Below are 21,348 nucleotides of genomic sequence, written 5' to 3' on the forward strand. Positions count from 1 at the left end.
CTCCGGGGCAGGCGGGAATCGAACTCATGCGGAAGTGGTTTTAGCTTCTTAGTGCTGTGCTTTAACCCGCTGCGCCACCAGGGAGGGCCTGATGTGAGTTTTTCTTATAAACTTTTGATCAACTAAGATTGGTAAATCAAGAAGGTGGAAGAAGCTGAGTTACTGCTAAGCAATTGAACACAAATAAATAAGCAAATAAATAATTAGAACCATTTTACATAGCCAAGTATATAAGTCTATGTAGCCGAAATTACAAAAATATTATTGGACTAAAATAATTCTATCATTTTAACTTTACATTCAGAGGGCAATCAAATGCCTAGTAATTAAGGTTTGGGATGTTAGATTGAAATGAGTGGTATGGAAAAGTACAAATCAGCTGTGAAACATAATAGCATATCACTACTTCATCAGCAGTTATCTAAACAACTGCTGGAATCTTCCAGCACAAGTATCACACAGCTATCAAAAAGATAACTTAAAAGCTGTATGTTCAAGGGAAGAAAAAGACAAAACCATCCAACTCATGCCAAGAAAAATCCCAGTCCTTACTTAGCGTCATTACATTTAGAGTTAGTCCAATTTGGCAGTCATTCACTAAATGCTTTTTCCTCTTGGGGATAGAACTCTTGAAACATTTTATAATACAAAAAAAAAAAAAAAAAGCATCTTACTTTAATACAAACCCAGGGTTTTTAGAATCTATGGTAGCAGATACCCATCGACAGCAATAAAGCCAAACTAGAAAAGTCCTGAACAATCTACACACAACACAGATAGCTCCATAGTTGAGTCGCGGACTCACACTGCAGAACGTGGTCAGTCTTGCTCATATAATCCCATGAAGGAGTAGTCCCATAAAGATATAATCACGTTATAGACACTTGATAGTGACCTGCAAAGTTCCTGGAATGATCTGCTCAGTGAATGATCTGCTCAGTGCATCAAGTGGTTGCAAGCAAGGACTGACTCTGAAGGTGTACTCTGCAGCTTGGAAGGTCTGCTGGCAACACCCATTCCTTCTAGAACCAGACCAGTGACCACCTCTGGCTTATGTACCTTTCAGGGAGGCCCTTTGACACAGGTTAAGAAAAGGAGAGGGAGAGAAACCCCGTCCCAGGCCAGCCGAGAGTGCCTGCATGTTCCTATGGTGACTCATGGGTGGAAAACAAGCCAGACAACAGGAACAGAGGGGAAAGTGTGAAGGGAAAAGGGGTTGCCCAGCAGATGTGGGGTGAGTTACCTCCCTAGACGCTGTCAAAGAGCCCCCCAAATTCAAAGGCCAATGAAACCTCAAATCACTCAAACCACTGACAGTAGCCAAGTAAAATGAATTCAGTGTCTAAAAATTTTTGACATGTTATCCTGAAACTCTAATTAGAAAGTGCCAGAATCTTCAGATACAAGTTGAAGCATTTTAAAAATTGTGTGTAATCTGTTTTTCTCCCACTTCCTTTACAAAAGGACCGTGCGATCATTTTCCACCTCTACTTGGCAAAAGTGACAAGCTAGTTCCCGTTCTTTTTGTTTCCTGTGACAGATAACATAATGATTTCCACTTCCTCAATTAGTTAATTCAGTTCTGAATAAATATCCCCAATGCAATAATTACTGCCTGCTAGGCCAATCTGAAATCTGCTTGGAAAACTTTGCCATTAACAACTTTCACAACTAATAAAAGTTTTTCCACTATATAATATAAAAGAAGCATCTCCCCAAGTTCTTTTATCCAGTACCAACTTGGGCTTATATTGTACTCTTCTCTTTTGCTCCTACTTCGTATTTGATTCCAACCAATTTATTGGCTTCATATTCCAAATTCATCCAAAATCCAACCCATGTCATCACTGCCACTGATACCAGCTTGGTCTAGTCACTATTCTCTTCTCTTTATCTGGAAGATTTTAACAATATCCTTCTGCCCTAACCTGTCTGAAGTTTATTCTCAACAGAGTGGCTTCTTTCCTGTCCAGCTCTTTGAATAGGACATAAATGCTGCAATGCACAGATTATTTTTTCTGACTAGTTCACTGCACATTCTCAGCACCAAAAATATTGCCATGCATATAAACAATATTTTAAAATAGTTATTGGGTCCCTCCCTGGTGGCGCAGCGGGTTAAAGCACAGCACTAAGAAGCTAAAGCCACTTCAGCATGAGATCAATCCCCACCCCAGAGGTGACCCACATGCTGCAGCAGACCTCTCCAAACCCGCCCACTGCTCCCCTCAGCAGTGTACTTCATCAGTCAGCCTGTTCTGCTCCCCACTCTGTCTCTGGTGAAGCCTCTCACCGCCCCTGCACCTCTGGCCTGTACTCCATTTCTGTATGCATGAATAAACAACCCTTTAAAAAAATAGTTATTGGATGAGTATATAAATAGATAAAATACATTTGTAAAAGAAGGAAGCTGTACAAATACTATGTAAATATCTGTTAACCTGCATAAACTATGCTAGATCTTTATTTCATTAATAAGCGAACATATTCTTTTCTTAAATTGATGCCTATTATTAACTTTGAACTTTCGATTCTCTTCCTTCATAACTTAGCATATTCGGAAATAATTAAGATGCCACTATGCTCAGGACCAGCAAATTAAAGTAGGTTTTGATAAGCAACTGCTCAATGACTTTCAGGGTGAATTTCACCTCTGCTTTGCTTGCTTCTTCTCCTCATGTTAGTTCATTAAGAGTCCCACCAGCCCTCCCTGGTGGTGCAGCGGGTTAAAGCACAGCACTGAGAATCTAAAGCCACTTCCTCATGAGTTCGATTCCCGCCTGCTCCGGAGGTGATCACCTGGCGAGGCAGACCTCTCCTGACCCGCCCGCTGCTCCCCTCAGCAGTGTACTTCGTCGATCTGCCTGTTCTGCTTCCCACTCTGTCTCTGGTGAAGCCTCTCGCCGCCCGTGAGCCTCCAGCCTGTACCACAGTTCCATATGCATAAATAAATAAATCTTTTTTTAAAAAAAAATGTGCTCTTAATAGCACCTCTAGCGGGGGGTGGGAGGGTGAATTATGTCCCTTCTCCCAAAAGATGTTGAAAGTTCAACCCTGGTATTTGTCCTTATTTGGCAATAAGGGCTTCAGAGAAGGACAAAGCCAAAGTGAGGTGATCAGGGCAGGTTCTATTTCAGTATTACTAGTGCTCTCCTGCCACAGAGAAACTTGGACACAGACAGAAATTGGCATGGGGGCAGGTGCTGGGTTAGGGCAGCTGCAAGCCAAGTGGCCCTAGGTATGGCAAGCCATCACCAAGGGCGAGGAGGGAACCCCCCACTGAGGGCTACAGTGTCATCCGTTTCCCTCTAGTCATACACGACGTGGGACTTTGGGACGGCAGGCCCAGCACACCACGCAGAACCTACATGCCTCATGGTGCTGTGTTTCTGTTCTGATGTGGCCATCCAGAAAGCTGTATCTAAATTATATAGAGTCAGTCCATCCTCAGGAGTTGCTGAGATTTAAAACTGGAAGATGGAGAAAGGATTGTTCATTGCATACTGAAAGAGAAGCTCCACTTATAGAAGAAACACTCATTAGAGGCTGTTGGAGAACCCTCCCTCAAAGGACTTAGTGCCAAACTATATATGGATTTCAGTCACATATAAAATTGGAATCAAAGATGTTTAAATATAATATTCTCTTCCATCGACAAATGATAGTAAATGTGAAACTATAAGAAGCTGAAAGCCAAGTATAACCAATTTTAAGCTTATTGGGGCCTCCCTGGTGGTGTGGAGGTTAAGTCTCAGTGCTATCAAGCTATCTCCAGCCACTGCAGCTGGAGTTCCATCCCCGGCCAGGGAGCTGACCCACAGGGCCCAGCAGACCTCTCCTGTCTCACCCGCTGCTCCCCTCAGCAGTGTGTTTCCTCGATCTGCCTGTCCTGCTCCCCACTCTGCCTCTGGTGAGTCCTCTCATACCCCACAGCTCTGGCACAGACCCCAGTTCTTCTGTACAAAATAAATAAAATCTTCATTAAAAAACTGAAGTCCCATTCCTGGAAGGAACTATCAGGTTTGTATAATAAATACAACCTACTCATTTGTATTCATGGCATGTTAAAATACAATCACAACCTGAGAATTGTAATACATCACATCATTGCAGAAGCATGAAGACTTCCAGTTGAAAACAAAAGCAAATATTGAGAAAAAGTGATGATAATTACCGCAAGTCTGAATAACGTATGCTTGTGTACTAAAAGTGCCACAAAACACAGGGAGAAAATTCTTGGTTTTTACTTTAATAAGATTTTCATTTTAAGAAAAATGTATTTCTTGATAACAGATTATCATCACCCTATCTCTTCACACTGCTGTCCTAATATTTATAGACTGCTATAATAGAAAGGAATACATTCAGTCAGAATTTTACTTAATTAGAAGCACATAACTTTGTTAGTTTGTAATTATACATATCTGCCAAGAACAAAAATGAAAATTCCCATGCAAACCCTTCCCCAAATTCATCTTGATGAAGTATCTTTGAGCATCTATGAATGTGCCCAAGTTTGAATGATCATAGACCGAGGGATCTTATTTATTTAGTTCCTCATTTCAACATCACAGCTTTTAAACTTGCCACAATCATTAATAAAATAATTTTGGGAAATAACCCATTTCCAAAAATGACTATAAAATATAGATAAAAATATTTCTTTCCAAATAAGAAGTCTTTTATATTATCGTAAATGAATGGTTTCTTTTATTAGTTGCTTAAAAACTTTAATGATGGATTGCAGTAGCAAGACATTATCACAGAATTTAGAATGAACGGTTTATCATTCTATTTAAAACTCATAAAAACTGGGGCCCTCCCTGGTGGCGCAGCGGGTTAAAGCACAGCACTAAGAAGCTGAAGCCACTTCAGCATGAGTTCGATTCCCGCCTGCCCCGGAGGTGACCACATGGCGCAGCAGACCTCTCCTGACCCTCCTGCTGCTCCCCTCAGCAGTGCACTTCGTCAGCCGGCCTGCTCTTGCATGTAAATGCTGCAAGAATATAGAAAGGAACAATGCATGTGGACCTTAGATCCATGCCAGGCCCAGATGCCCGCTGCACCAGGTGTGCCGCGTACCTCACAAAAGGCCCTGGGTTGTGAGGTTGTGCCAGAAATCGTTAATTTGAGGTTGTGCCAGAAATCGTTAATTTTTTTTAAAGATTTTATTTACTTATTCATACAGAACTGGGATACAGGCCAGAAATGCGGAGGGTGAGAGGATTCACCAGGGACAGAGTGGGGAGCAGAATAGGCAGATCGACGAAGTACACTGCTGAGGGGAGCAGCGGGCGGGTCAGGAGAGGTCTGCCGCGCCATGTGGTCACCTCCGGGGCAGGCGGGGATCGAACTCATGCGAACTCATGCGGAAGTTGCCTAAGCTTCTTAGTGCTGTGCTTTAACCCGCTGCGCCACCAGGGAGGGCCAGAAATTGTTATTTTAGTTTTGGTTCCCCTGTGATGAATTTACTACCTTTTTTTTTTTTTAAGATTTATTTATGCATACATAACTGGGAAGTAGACCAGAGGTACAGGGGGTGAGAAGATTCACCAGAGAGAGAGTGGGGAGCAAATCTACTGAACTACATGGCTGAGGGGAGCCACAGGGAGACAGGAGAGGTCTGCTGCACCCTGTGGGTCACTCCCTGGCTGGGGACCCAGCTCCAGCGGAAGCTGCTGCAGCTAGTTTGGGAATCCTAGACCTTAACCCCTTGTGCCACCAGGAAGGGCCCTGAATTTACCATTCTAACAAAACAAGAAAAAAACAAGAGACTCCACTATCGTCATTAAGCACCTCCAAGTTTGCTCAAAACTGTTGGTGAGACTTTCTGGTTTGTTAAATTCTGGGAATGAGCATATGCCTGAGTGTCACCGGCGGTGAGGCATGAAACCACAGGAAACAAGCTGAGAAATGCCGGCTTCCCCAGCTCAGCTACAGGATCTGGAGAAGTGAGACCGGACCTCAGACTTCGCCCTGCCAGGGGCAGGGAAGCAGAGGAGGCTGGAGGTTGGCACCGGCAGGGGTGCTGGACGCCAACTCTCTGGCAGCATCTGTGAAAGGACAGGTCCCTGCTTCCCAGGAGGCCAGAGGCGGTGTCCAGAAGAGGCTCACACTTTGTCAAAGGCAGTACTTGGATGTCTGGATGGGAAGTAGCAGGAGGGAGGCCACAGACCGAACAGAAAAAGAGGCCAGAGGATGCATACTGGGGCCTCCCTGGTGGCGCAGGGGTTAAAATCTCAGCATTGAGAAGCCATCACCAGCCTCTGCAGCATGAGTTCAGCCTGGCCAGAGTTGATCTGCTTAGCAGACCTCTCTGACCTGCCCGCTGCTCCCCTCAGCAGTGTATTTCAGTTAACCCACCTGTTCTGCTCCCCACCCTGCCTCTGGTGATTCCTCTCATGCCTGCACCTCTGGCCTGCACCTTAGTTCTTGTATGCATAAATAAAATTTTAAGAAATGTCTGATTAAAAAACAAGGAGGAGGCACACTGGCTAGCCCAAGAGCTAGTTATCACATAAGTCTGAAAAGAACATAAAACCAGGCTAACATAATGGTGAAACAAATCTGTAAATGAATAGGGCATACAGTCCTCCTCAAGGCCCTCTGTATCCTGTACCCCACGGAACACGTTCAGATTTCCCCTTCTTTTCAAGTATCCCATACATATAAATATTCCACCTTGAACATACAAATATACTCAACTTCTACGTAAAAATAAATATTAAAAAAATTTTTGCAACACTGTTAAAGAGTACTAGGAGCCGAAGGAAATGGGCATTCTCACAGGAAGTGGGCATTCTCACACACTCTTAGTATATTCAAACGTGGACTGGAATTTATCGTAAAAAGAAAAAGCACCCAAGTATTAAGAGGCATGTTTTCCAGGAATTTCACAGGAGCCTCTTTCTAGAACAATAGACAATTGGAAACTACCTAACTACCTAAATGACCATCAAGAGGCTATTGAGTGATCTGAATTTTAATTCATAAATAATTGACAGTGTTAACAAGAAAACAGTTGGTCTTTCAAGGGAACATGAGCCTCGGTATCTACTGATGTCAGAGATCTGCTGAGGGGAACAGAAGCTAACAGAAAAGGACCCAGAACGCCACTTATTTGAAATGTAGGGTCTTTGCACAAGGAACCATAATCAATGTGAGTGATGATTACCTTGGGACTCCTCGGTTTAAGGTGATTTTTACTTTTATTACATTTGCTAAGAGCTCTCACGCTTACTATTAGCCTGCCCCCACGCCCCCCCTTTTTTTTTTTTTGTTAGCATGAAACAAGTCATTTTCTTTTCATTTTGTAAAGAATAACCATGATCACTGGAGGATAGTTCCAGAGCTGGAGGCCAACTGGCACCACCGGGGTCTGGAAAGTGAGCTCAGGAAGGCACGCACCGTCTTTGCTGGGGCAGGTAGATGGAGCCACCAGGCCAGGGACTTGCCTGCGGTGGTGACAGTGAGAGAGGCTGCAGGAGAGACCTGGCCTTCTCCCTCAATCGGTCCGCTTTGCTCTTCTGTCTTTGCCAGACTGTGAACAGCTCACGTCCTGGGAAGGTATTTTCACTTCTCGCACCCCAAAGCTTTGCGCAGACTCACAGCGAGCAGCCCACTGGGACAGTGGGGCTCCTGAGCCCTCTTGCTGTTTGCTTCTCCCCATGAGAGAGGCGTTGGGGACTGTGGGGGGGAGGAGGGGGAGCTGTGACGCCTCACGCCCTGCAGCTCCCAGCCTCTACTGGCTCCAGACTACTGACCTATCATCTGAGCTGAATTTACTTTTAAAAATACGTTATTTTTTGGCTTCTGTTTATCAACATTTATGAAATTAATTTTATTGTAATGTAGCTATAAAGGACTTTGTTTGCTATGATTAGTGTGTGTGCGCAAAGCGATTACAGTGTAGGAATGGCCACAGTATCTGACACAACCTCATGCCAGTGTGGGTAGCTGTAGGACGTCCTTTTAGTGTCCTGTGGTCCTGGTTACTTTCTACAGAGCACCTGCGGGGAAGGCCCTCCTCAGATAAGATTCTTTCTTTTCCCAAAAGAAGGGGACAAACACACAAGTATCCAGAAACACCCTCCCTTTGAAAGGACTTGTTTGTTCAGAAGAAATGTCTGAAATGCTTCATCGAGATGCAGGGAAGCGATGTGCAGTAACTGCTCTTGACTCTCTCCAGTGACCCAATCACTTCTTCCCCAGAGCAATGCTAGCAAAAGTCAAACACAGAGGACAGCTAAGTCAGTAAGACTGCCAATATTATGAGGAGTTCGAGGGAGTAGTGTGTGCACTGAACGATGTATAGGTTCAAGCTATGTGAACACGGAGCTCTGTGCAGTCTCCTTACCTTGGCCAGGTGAGAGTTGATCCATTTTGTGAAGGTGCGTTTTTGTACAATCTCTTGCTCATCTAAAAGAAGAAGAAGAAAAAATACATACATATATATATATATGTGTGTGTGTGTGTGTGTGTGGTTAGATGATACAGCCCATCATTTAACACCTCTAGAGTAATCATAAAATGATTTCATCCTCTAGTTCATAGTTGCATAGGGAGAGACTATGCAACTCCATGTGTATTAAGCAATTTGGCTATTCCTTTAGTTAGGACAGAATTCCATTAGGGAGCCAGGCAGCACCAGGAGAGCAGAAGGGAAGATCTTTATTTACCCTGGCAGGCCCAGAGATCTTTCTCCAAAGCCTGAGCCCAGAGCAACCAGGTAACAGTGTTCATTGCCTCTGCAGGGTCCAAGCAGGCAGTACAAAAGCAGGAGACTCCCGAGCAGCTCTCTAGGGGCCTCAGTCCTGTGTGTGGCCTTGAGAACACTTCATTTACTCCCTCCAACTTTTAGTCTAATTGAGGCTTTGTCTCAGCATAATTGCAGCTAATTAATACCTGACATTCTCCACTTCACTATAACCATCACAGCAAATGCTTTAAAATTTGCAACTTGTCAGTCCTATGTTTACCTTTCTTTGCTTATCACATGTTCACTGGATATATACACCTCAAGGAAGATATTTTAAGAGAAAGTTTGCAGGTCCTCCCTGTTGTCACAGTGGATTAAAGCACAGCATGTGAAGCTATCTGCAGCCTGTGCAGCATGAGTTCGATCCCTGGCAGGGAGCTGACCCACATGGCGTGGCAGACCGCTCCTGTCCCACCTGCTGCCCCCCTCAGAAGTGTGTTTCAGTAGATCTGTCTGTTCTGAGCCCCACTCTGTCTCTGGGGAATCCTCTCGCATTCCCCACCCCCCACAGCTCTGGCCTGTATTCCAGTTCATGTATGCATAAATAAGTAAATCTTTTTAAAAATAATAAAAGTAAATAAATGAATGAACATTTGCAAGCAAGTATGCACTGAAGGCCAGGTGCAGGTACAAAGGGACACTGAGAGATGAGCAGGGCAAGGCTTCCTTCCCAAAACATCTAGAGGTTGAGACAGACAAGCCAGGGCACAGGGACTGCAGAGTGTTACCCAGTCATGTGACAAGATGGCGCTGTGTCCTGAGGCTTTACCAGGACCTTGCCTGGATGGGGTGATGACGAATACTGACCTCCATGACTGCACCCCCAGGGCTCATACCTGGGTGTGGACAGGCTGTAGGCACAACCTCGGAATTGCTCCTAGTCAATCAAATATGGCAAAGTAATGAGCGCCACACTCAGGAACGTGCTACAGTGCAATAGTCACCCGGCTAAAGAGCAAGATTCTCCCTCTTGCTTTGAAGAAGCCAACAGCCAAGACTTAACCCTCCCTGGAGGGAGCCTGCTGCCAGGAAACTGCCTCTGAGAGGTAGCAGGGGAGGGTCTCCAGTCCAGACAGCGGGAATTGGGGCCTCATTTTATAGCCACGGGGAAGTGAGCCTGCTGAGGAGCTGAGTGTTCTGAAGCTGCCCTTCCTCCTTCACCCTCTGAGGGAGAACGCAGTGCAGCAGACACTTGTTGGTGTAGGCTTCACACTGTGAAGAACAGGCTGACCAAGACATTTCAGTACCTTTGGTCTTGAAGCATGATGCTCAGAAAAAGTAACTGGAGTTTTCTAAAACAAGAACTTCTAGCTAAAGTCTGACGTCATCTCAGAGCAGTAGTTTTATCTCAAAAACTGACCTCTGCTGGCATCAGCTCAGAAAAATTGTCAACTAGACCACAAACTCCATGAAGGCAGCAAGTTCTCCCTGGGGCCTTTAATTGAGAAAAATAAGTGCTACTACATGAAGAAGATAAACAACAAAGCCCTTTAATTTGGAGAAATTTGGAGTATAAACATCATGTTTTACAGAATGTCATTATTTTATTATAAACACACACTTCTATTTTAACTTTCAAGTACATATTCTAAATAGACTAAGAGGCAACACTTCCCATGTAACCAGCACTATCTCTGTCTGTTTCTGTCTGTCTATCGATCACATCATATCTTAAGTAATTAATAGCATATGTGATATATATGTACTAGTTTAATTTTTGTAACCAATCTATCAATGGATGTCTGCATATATAGATAAGAAAAAGAAAGCACAGAGAATTAAATTACTTTTATGGGTACCAATGTTGCCTAGTTATATGTTCCAGAAGTCTGATTTCTACCCTACTTTACTATGCCCAAGAATGGCATAGAAATTACTAAATTAGTCATATCAAATATCGATCACATCAAAATTAATAAATCCATACGTAAGTCAATTTGAGTTGACTTTAAAATATTGAGGTTCTACAAGTCATGTAGTAGCCAAATGATCTTAATTAATCAAGCTACATTTGATGGAATTCAGAAACTTCTCTGTAGTACATAAAATCCAGTTCTAACTGGAATAGACTATAGAGTTAGAGCATGTATAAAATTTTAACTCCTTTTGAGATATGCTATTTCATAAATATCAAGATATGACAATGTTTTAAAATCTTGAAATAATTTGCATAATGTTTGTGCATACCGTCATAAATTTAGGTACACAGTATATACTAAAATGTATTATTTCATGATTTTACATAGTTTTAAGGCTTTGCTACACCATTAATGAAATAATACTGCTATTGTGACACTTTTATGTGATGGTAAATCTCTGCACTTATATTTAGATTTTGGATAAAAGTCCTTTTTTTAGAATGCTCAAATTATGTTTTTTGTAGAATTCACTGTAGATATCTAAATGTCAGAGTCTCTACATGTTTCTTTTTATGTTGCCTGCAAAAGCATATTTTACTGGGTCACAACAATCTACTTTTTAAAATACCATCAGCTATAGCCAACTGTATTCTTAGTAAATATTTTCTGATTTTACTTAGTATTTCCCAAAAGAAAACTGTTTCTAAAACATCATTATGTGAGCAAATTTTCATTTTTTATATAAAAATTAAATAATTTAGTCCAGGATTTGGTAATTAAATCTGAGACCAATAGCAGAAAATGTTCAAATTGTGGCAGTAATATGAACTATGAAATGAACCATACTGCATTCAAAATCATGAACATAAGGCTTATGCTGTTGATGAGGAACTGACCTAGTATCCATAAAGTTTATAAAATTTCTTTGTACTGTATTTAAAGGAACATTAATCAAATATATTTAATAGTTAATCTTATTAATAATTCTTCTAACTTCAGCTTTTCAGAATAAAAACATGCTGTAGTTTTACCAAGTGTTCATACATATGCATGTGTAGCATTGTTACTAAAATTATAAAATACTCACATTCATTTATACATTTTGCTAAACGTGTATGTCTGGTCTAAACACAGTAAAGTTTGTCTATATCACATAAGTAAACTCAGTTCCCCAGTTCAAAGAATCACAGAGAATAAGAAGTAGATCCTGTTTTTTTTAATTCTATTTCCTGATTTCTATTAAAGCAATCTAAGAGTACTTAGTTCTAGCACTAGGTACCTGGAAGTCACCCTTGGCTCTTATGCTTCCTTATCCCTCACACAAGTCTATAAGGAATTATTGTCAATCTTCCCAAATTTCTCATCTTCAACAATATCAGTCTAATTCAGAATGGCATTATCGTGTGATCCTGTTCATTTCCACCATAGACTCTCATCTCCAGATTAGATAGCAGGGGCTGTGTCTGATTTATCTATTACTGTCTTACTCATCACAGGATGGTGATGTAAAGAAATGAGTGGAAGAACTTGGTAAGGAAGTGTTGGAGACTAAGAAACAGACCAAGTTCTAAGGAACTGTTGGTAGAAGGGAAAAGAAGAGATGGAAACAGCAGTTCAGTGCTGGTGAAAATTTGGGGGTAGAGAAGTTGGTAGGAAAACGCAGCAGATTTTTAAATATCCGGCATGATATAGCAACATGACACTGAAACATTACTACAGTTGAACTACAGCAGCAAGGGGTTACAAAGGGACTGCAGATGGGCTGGACCGTAGGAAAAAGGCAGATTGTCAAAATCTTTGCATAACAGGTCAAGGAGTGAGTCTTAATCTTGTGGACCATGGGAATCCATCAGTGGCTTCAGACAGGACAGCATGATGAAATCGGACTTGAGACAGAGAAGTATCTATTCTGATGACAGCATGAGGTTTAAATGAAGGGAGAGGAGGCTGAGGACAAGGGGGATTTGGAAAGTCACTACCAGAACACATTCAAAGAGGATGACATCCATTCTAGGGTATTGCCATTGAGGAGGAGGTGCAGAAGATGCTGCAAGGGTACCATCAAGTGCGATTGAAAGGAAGTAGAGACAGGAGCTAAGAGTGTTTTCTAGCTTGGTATCATGGACAACTGGATGTCAATGCCACAAACCAGACAGAGAAAGGATAAGCAGACTCAACAGGGAGGGATATGCGATCAGGCCCATTGCAAATGCATTGCGTGTGCCATCTGGATAAGAAGACAAAGCCACAGAGGTGGGGCTCAGGAAGCCAGGCCAAAAGGTGGGTGCTCCGTGCAGGGGACCCTGATGTAAGGCCATGTTTCAGGGGACTGGAAACCACTAGGCAGAAGGTGCTCAAACTGCCCTCTTCTCCGGTAGCTTGAATCTTGGTTCCTTCTAAAGGCCAGATTGTGTTGGTAGGTGGAAACCCATAATGAAAGCTCACTGGATCCTTCACCTTTGGAGCTCCCATCATTACTCCTGGTTCAACAGTAGAAGATCCTAAAAACTCAAGAGTCTGAGGCTGCTGTCCACCAAGAGCTGTCTATATAAGAAGGCCAGTGTATCTGCATAGCCCTGAATAATGCCGTTAGCAGAGATAGACCCCAGAGTCCAAAGCAATATCCTTCTGTAGAAGGGAGGGGCAAGAACCAAAGATAGCTCTGACATTTCTCATCTGTATTTCTTTGCGCTTTTTATGTTTCTCTGTATTTTGCCATTTTAAGACAAGTTCATGACATATGCAAACATGAGGCCCCACTTGGCAAGGGTGATTAAATCTGCTCACTGGGACCCCCTGTGACAAAAGGGGTTAAGTCTCAGCACCCTGAAGTAATCTTCAGCTTCTACAGCATGGGTTCGACTCCTGGCCAGATAACTGATCCACATGGCAGAGCAGACCTCTCCTGTCTCACCCCCTGCTGAGTCCTCACCAGTGTATTTCAGTAGATCTGCCTGTTCTGTTCCCCACTCTGTTGCTATGGATCCTCCCCCCAACACACACCTCTGGCCTGTTCCCCAGTTCTTATATGTATAAATAAAGAAATTAACGTGGCCACTAAGGAGCAGTCCCCCTGAGACAGTCAAGAGCTGAATTCCTGATGAGTCAGTCAGAGGACTTGCTGACTTCCACAACTGTGCTTTGTCCTGGTGACTCCTCCAGGCACTGGAAGCTCAGAGGCCACAATGCGGCATGACCTGGGTCATCTAGAGCCTTCACAATCAATCATGAGAAACCTGCTGCCTGGACACAAGCCAATAGCACTTTCATTTTACCATTTAGACTGAAAGTCCCACGGATAATATGTGAAAATGTAACAGAATCCTATGGTCACTAGCTTTGCAATAGCATTGCTTAAAAAAAAAAAATTGAAAAGCATGCCAGTATCCTTTTACCAGATGGTATTTTTAAAAATGTTAATAATTGAAATTAGCATATCTCAATATACTTAACAAATTCTTCCATAGCTTTTATTTCTGAGCGATTAACACTTCCTACATGGGTATGCACATAAGGATGTATATTTTTACCAGAATCATGAAAAACCAAGGAGAAAAATACTGAATTATATATATAATATAGTTTTATATATATATATATATAAAATATAATATAGTTATATATATATATACACACACACACATATATATATATACCCTTAACATGTAAATACCAAGAAGAAAAACTGCTTAAGTAAATAGAGTTGTTGAGTCAGTTGCTATCTCTGTCCGAAATATGAGAATCTCATGCCGTGATATATACAGAGACTGTAATTGGCATGATTAACTATTTTGTTTTTAGCAGATTTTCATTATACACTTTATGTCGTTTAATGACAATGATGGCTTAAGAAATAAGATGTGGGTTGCGCTAAGGTGCAAGGGGTTGAGGTGCAACACTATCGGGCTCTCCCCAGCCACTGCAGCATAACTTTGATCCCCGGCCCCGGGGGTGACCCACATGGCGCAACAGACCTCTCCCGTCTCACCCACTGCTCCCCTCAGCAGTGTATTTCATTGATCTGCCTGTTCTGCTCCTCACTCTGTCTCTGGTGAATCCTCTCACCCCCACACCTCTGGCTTGTTCCAAGTTTATACATGCATAAATAAATAAAAAAGAACAAAAGGAAAGAAATAAGATGTATTTTAAGGGTCTCCCAGGTGACTGTCAGCACCAATCGCCGGGTGCTGTGTGTGTGAGGGGACCCGCAGAGAATGCACCCGCCGGGGAGGCACCTAACCCACCATGGAACATGACGTAAGCCACAGAGTCTGGGTGGTGGCTACTGGGAGTGGTGGGGCGTTAATAAAAATCTAAAGCTTGTGGCATTGGCTCTGGGACCAGGGGAGGAAAGAAGCTGAAGGACACAAAGCAAAGTCTTACTGAAAGCTGGAAGAACATGAGGGAGCTGGAAAGAGAGCCCCATGGAGTGCATGTGTTCTGTAGTCTGTCATTAGCAGTGGCTGGTGTGTGTGGCTAGCGAGACTTCCCTGCAGAAGGCAGACAGTGTCAGGCAGCTTTTGGTTGTGTATTATAAGGTGCTAGAAAAGAGGGAAAGGAACCAGAGAAAAACATTCAGTCTGCAAGCTGAATTTAGAGGAAACAGAAGCCTTGTGATAGGGTGGATTGGAAAATACCAGCATTTATTATTTCCTGTCTCCCCTGGAAAAAGCTTTGCCAAGTAAAATATAACTTCAGGGTAATCATCAACCAGAGATGTGATTCTAAGATCCATTGTTAAAAAGTCAGAAAGCTGTAAGAGCGTGCCTATGTAACCTCAAGTAGGCAAGCCAGCTTCTAAGTGTTGGGAGTGACCAAAGGTTTACTGACAAGGACTGAATCAGGGCGGTAAAGAATTGAGCCTTGCATCCAAGCTTGATAAAGTGGTAGTAAACTGACCTTGAGGTCCTGGATGGGACTAGCTGAAGGTGACAGCGAACTGGGCCTCACATCAAGCGAGGAGTCACCCCTTTGGAATCTGAGTTTAGAACCTATATATGAGACCCTTCACCCTTATTGGGTTGGCAATAGCTGCGAACCCCACCCTAAGGGCTCTGTCTCAACTGCTGTCCAGGAGCAATAAACTCTGCTTGCTCAGCCTTTCTGCCTCCCACCTTCCTTTCTTGCGGCCGGTCACAGAAGTTGGGACAAAACACTAAGAATCCCCAGTGGTGCACAGCAGATTCCTAACCTCATCTCCAACTTTGAGTGTTGGGGTACAGAATGAATGCTAAGCAGGTTTTTAGGAACCCAACATATTTGTTAAACAAAATATACCATTATGTTGCACCAACGGAACAAGGCAATTCAAAATGAAGAGGAATTTGGAGCCATAATTTTACAAGGCTAAGAAGAAGGCGAGGAAGATGACCAGCCACAGATTTGATCAAAAAGACACGGGAAACCCTTGTCCCAGAATGACAGCAATGAGGCATGTTGCCTGGCCGGGTTTCAGAATTACTGTGGGCCATGGTTGCTATGCTCTTCCCGTTCTTCTCTTCTTTGAGCAGAACATCTATTGCAAGGCTGCGCCAGGTCTCTCACTGCATTCACGGAAGCTGTAGCTTCTTTTAGTCTAAACGCTGGGAGTTGAGAGGAGACGACTGACCTTGGAACTTGATACTGCAATTAGATGAAACTTTTGAGGTCTAGAGAGGAAATGAGAGTCTTTCACATGGAAAAAGACTACAAAGAGTAATGAGCTGAGGACAGGACAGCGTTAAAATTCTAATCCCAAGTGTGACAACCTCAAGAAGCCTCTGCCTGCACAGTGCGACTTCCCTCTCTTCCCGTCAAAGGTTAGAATGGATTTCCCCGACCTTGAATCTGATCTTGGACAGTCCACGTGCTGATCAATACCCGGCAGCAACGACTTTATGTCATTTGATTCTAGACCTCAGGTTGTCTTCCGCTTCTTTTAGCTATTGTGGATCACTGTCCCACATTAAAGAAAGCAGTCCCAATGGGAGGGTGAGAAGGGCATGGAGATGACTCAGGGTGCCCTACCTTCCACCCAGAACACTCAGTCAGACATGAGGGTGAAGTCATCCCGGACCTGCTGGTTCAATGAACTCATCCTGTTACAGGGCAAGAAGAGGGGCACCAGACACCCCAGAACACCCTGCTCTAAGTAGATTCTGCCACCTGCTTCATCAAGACAAGACATGTAGACCTTTAATGGAAAGGAACTTTAATGCAATTGCTGTGAAATGCACAAAAGATAAAGAATATAGTTTTTAAATCAAGTACCCATCCCGTCGTGTAAAAGTTCACCCAAACAGGACTGGCCCAAAACAGGGCCCGACAGCCCACCACAAGTCTAAAACACCTCCCACGGGGACCCTTAAAGAAGGGTCAAAACCATCAGACAAGTCTGGGAGGGGGAAAAAATCAAAATCAAGATGAAAGCTGCCATTGCTAACCTCCCCTCAGGCCTCTCACCCACATCTGTTCCAACCAGTCCAGGACCAAGAAGCAAGTATAATCTGTTCATGTCTCTGCTCCATGTTCCTCCCCCAGGTCTCCTTCTGGCTCTCTGCCTAGCTTCCTTGCTTATCCAATCTCCTCTCCAGCTTCTTCTCCTCCCGGCTCAGCAGCACTCTCCCCTGGGTGGGGCAGGAAACCCACCCCCCTTTTCCTGGTGACCAGCCTGTTATAATCTAGGTGAGTCCAGCAACTTGAGATCTGTCAAAGACATTAGGTTGATGCGTCTGCTAATTCTTGTCTCCTGCACCCCCCTTTCATACCTACCTGAATGCAACTCCCTCATGGAGAGAGCGCATTCACCCCTGCAGACTAAACCACTGATTGACACGTTGTCTTATCTATGCAACCTTAGAAAACCACTTCTATGTAACTGAGCTGAGCAGTTAACTCACACGGCATGTAAAATCATGAGTTGGGATTCTTAAAGCACAAAGTTTTAGAGCAGTCTGTGACACAGCAAAGGCTAAGTGAAACAAAGGCACTCTTGTGTGCATAATCCTTTCCTCCTCCTTCACTGTCTTCTGTAATAAAATCCGACTCTAGGGCCCTCCCTGGTGGTGCAAGGGGTTAGGATGCAGCACTGCAAGCCTCAGCTGCTTTAGTGGGAGTTCAATTCCCTGCCCTGGAGATGACCCACATGGCGCAGGACAGAACAAGACTCTCCTGTCTTGCCCGCCGCTCCCCTCAGCGGGGTATTTTGTAGATATGCCTGTTCTGCTCCCTGCTCTCTCTGGTGAACTCTTTTGCTGCTCTCCATCCCCCATACCTCTGGCTGTACCCCATTTCTGTATGCATAAATAAAATCTTAAAAAAAGAATCCGACTCTAGGTCTGCTTGGTTGGGTTCATTTCCTCACCTTTGATGTTTCTGATGTTCTGGTCAGATGAGTAAGGGTGAAATCAGAGTCAAGGAACAAAGACATTCCAAGTTACTCTGTGTAAGTTCTACCAAGGACTGGAGGGAGACAACAGTGAGAGGAGGAAAAAAGATCAATTCCTACTCAGGAAGTAGTCTTGAGGCAAAAAAAATAAGGAAAGAGAATTTTTGAGGAGTTTTGCTTATGTGACTATTTTAATCACTGCTCCAAATTATTTTTCTTCAAGCAAATGTTGGTAAAGACATATCGCTGCTAATTTTTGGAAATGCAGTTCTATCTCCTTAGTATGTAAAATGAGTCATTAGATTAAAAGAATCCTGGCTCCTTAAAGTTGCATCTGCAGAATTCAGTCGCAGCTCACTAGGCAGCTGTAAGAGATGGCAGGAATGTAATACCTCAGCTCCTGAGTTAGGGTTTCTCCACCTCAACGCTATTGACACTCTGGACAGGATAATTCTTTGTCATGTCAGGTTGTCTTAATATAGGAGCGTTTAGTGTCACTCTCACATCTCCCCATTACATTCTATTTTTAATTTTTAATTATATATATATACATATATAATCATTTTTCATTTTGTACGTTTTTTTCATCTCAGTTGTAATCCCGTAGACTTCCCACCACCACTTCGCCCCTGTGCCATCACCATAGTTTGGTGTGATCTTCCCACACCAGTTTTGATCCTGTTCCCCTCTCTTCCCCCATAGAATGTCTCTAGTTAATAGCTGTCTGTTGATTTTTGATTTTACTCTATCACAATTCTAGTGGAGCCAAAGTTTTGACAATCAAAAATGTCTCCAGATGTTGGGAGTAAAGTCGCTCCAGTTGAGAATGATTGGCTTAAACTATGTCCTTCACTTTCATGAGAAATAATAGGAATAAACCAGCATGAATATTTGTAAGAAAAAAAAGCAACCTGTTTCAATTGAATGATTATTGCCCAACAAGCTACTTAGAATTCTTCATCATATTGGACCAGTCCCACAGTTTATAGATTTATTTAGGCAGAAATCGGGGATGCTATATTCCCAGAAAGGCGTTTTAGTTAGGTACACATGGGGTGAGGGAGAGAGGAAGAGAAAGATGTATCAGTGTTAAATCCTAAAACAGTCCTCAGTTTTCATAAGTCTCTAACAAAATCATTCGGGGGGGGGGGGAGGGAATGTCACCTAAATTGAGAAAAGGTTGTTTCTTTACCCCACTTAATGTTAAAATTCCTACTGTTCTTTGCAGAAATATTAGCGATATTATGTGTTATTCCTTTGCTGGGAGTACCACATAATATGTTCCGTGACCATCAATTTTAATATTCCTACAATCCAGAAAATTCTGAATTTGAAAACAAATCTTAGAGCTTCCCATAAAGGACTGTGTGCACCATACAGAAGAATAATGAGGCGACAGGCACCACAGAGGAGAAAAACCAGAGTAAACAGGGAGAAGCAGAAAACTGTGCAAACATCAGCATTCACCCCTCCAAGCACAGAGTCAGAATGAGGACAATAAATAAATCTGAGCGGTTTGGCTAGAACTTTGATTTTTGGGTCAATTTTTCCATCCTTACCTGTGGATACAAAGATTGCAATAGCAAATGATCACAGCTTGTATTGATGTATGAATGAGAATATGTGCTATCATTACGGCATTTGAATTTACTGGTGAGGCCATATAAGCGCCTCATCTGATTCACAGGAGCAACCTGGCCAAGGAGACGGAGGTGGTAGCGCAGCCCAGGTGCAAAAAGTCCGCAATGTGGGGACCAAGAGGTAGGCCATGAGTCCAGAAACTCGTTGACAGCTAGAGACTTACAGGTCATGATGAGAACTGAGGAAACAGGACCCCCACTCTTATCTAGCTTGGGTTCATTTGCTGGCTTTATGATTCACACATTGAACGAGTAACTCTCCAGTGAACCAGCACCCCACTTTGGCCAACTGTGGATGCAAACCAAGAGGTTGGGTGTGGCTCCTTAGATCCCAATAGGCAGGAGAGACATCAGAAAGATCACACCACAGCCCCAGTTCTGTCCACGCAGTGAAATGCAAAGACAGGGACAGGGAACACTTGAGAGCAACTTGGGGGTGGTGGTGGGGAGGCTGGGGGAGAACAAAATGGGGAAGAAGCACAGTGCACTATGGAGGTGGACTGTGGGTTCTTTGGTGGTGGGTGGCGGTAACAACACCTAAAAGGTGGGGGGTGGGGGCCTATACTTCTAAAATACAAACTGTGAAGTCAACCAATGATGCCTCAATTTAAAAAAAATAGATAAATATCCAAAAAAGAGGATGACAGTGGAGGATAATTGATGTCTGGGAGGTAGGCATGAGGTGACAACATGCTTGTAAAGAAGTGGGAGCCAGTGCTCTTAAATCATATGCAAGGTGTTACCTCAATTTCTAGAATAGAATTCAAAAATCAAAAATCGAAGGACCATATGATCCAGCGATTCCTTTCCTAAGTAGCCAAAGCTACTAAAAGTTACTAAAAGGGTAACCGGAGGGAAATATGTCCTCCTGTGTCCACTGTGCTGCCACTGACAACAGCTGAGTTCTGGAAACAACCTAAGTGCCCCAAGACAGATGAGTGACTAAAGATGTGGAATCTACCCATGATGGAATACTACTTGGCTATAAAAAAGGTGAAGTCTTCACATTTGAGACTGGATAGACCTTGATGAGATGATCTTAAGAGGAAACAAGTCAGGACAAATATTTTTGGTTTCACTCGTACATGGAATATAAAGAAAAAAAATGAAGAAACAGACAAAACCAATCTAAAACCAAATTCTGCCTATAGAATTGAGGCTGCTGTGAGGGGTGGGGGGTGCACTCGATGGGAGAAGCCACATGGAGAAGGGACACAAGGGAATGTGCTAGAGAATCATGGATGCTTTGGTGGTCACATGGCACAAGAACATGCGTTGTAGAAGTGTGAACCTGTACCCCACATCACTTCCAGTGTTGTATAAACAGCATCACCTCAATAGAATAAATTCAGAAAAATGTGGTCAATAAAATCTGGTCATGTGATAAATGAAAGCTAACTGCTGCTGTTTGCTGGGATAGAGGCAAGGGACAAAATGCTGCTTCCACACCTGGAATTTGCCAACTTAAGATACATGTAAAGACAATGATAAAGAACAGGGAAGGACCACGGTCTCCTTGGCGAATCATCGTTTCCAACCCAAGAGCAAAGAAGCCAACTTGGCAGAGGGCGGTCAAGCTGGGGCTGGACCAACTTGCCATCCAAGCTCCCTACATAAAAATGTCTGTCTTAGATCACTAATTGGGAAAACATTTTCTCACACAAAAGTAGCGATAAAGGACTGATCACAAAAATATATGGAGAACTGATGAAACTCAACAAAAAT

The 21,348-nt window shown here is 43.1% G+C and overlaps 1 protein-coding gene across 1 annotated transcript in view; it reads right to left on the reverse strand.

Annotated features, from left to right (window-relative positions):
• Positions 1-21,348, reverse strand: part of SYNE1 (spectrin repeat containing, nuclear envelope 1) — a 424,261-nt gene that overhangs the window by 339,687 nt on the left and 63,226 nt on the right. Inside the window, exon 3 of the mRNA XM_012735121.1 lies at positions 8,357-8,418. Coding sequence (XP_012590575.1) covers positions 8,357-8,418 — 62 coding nt within the window. The remainder of the gene's footprint in view (positions 1-8,356; positions 8,419-21,348) is intronic.

The sequence above is a fragment of the Condylura cristata genome, unplaced genomic scaffold (assembly GCF_000260355.1).
Source record: "Condylura cristata isolate star-nosed mole 26May11 unplaced genomic scaffold, ConCri1.0 scaffold00001, whole genome shotgun sequence".
Taxonomy (NCBI): domain Eukaryota; kingdom Metazoa; phylum Chordata; class Mammalia; order Eulipotyphla; family Talpidae; genus Condylura; species Condylura cristata.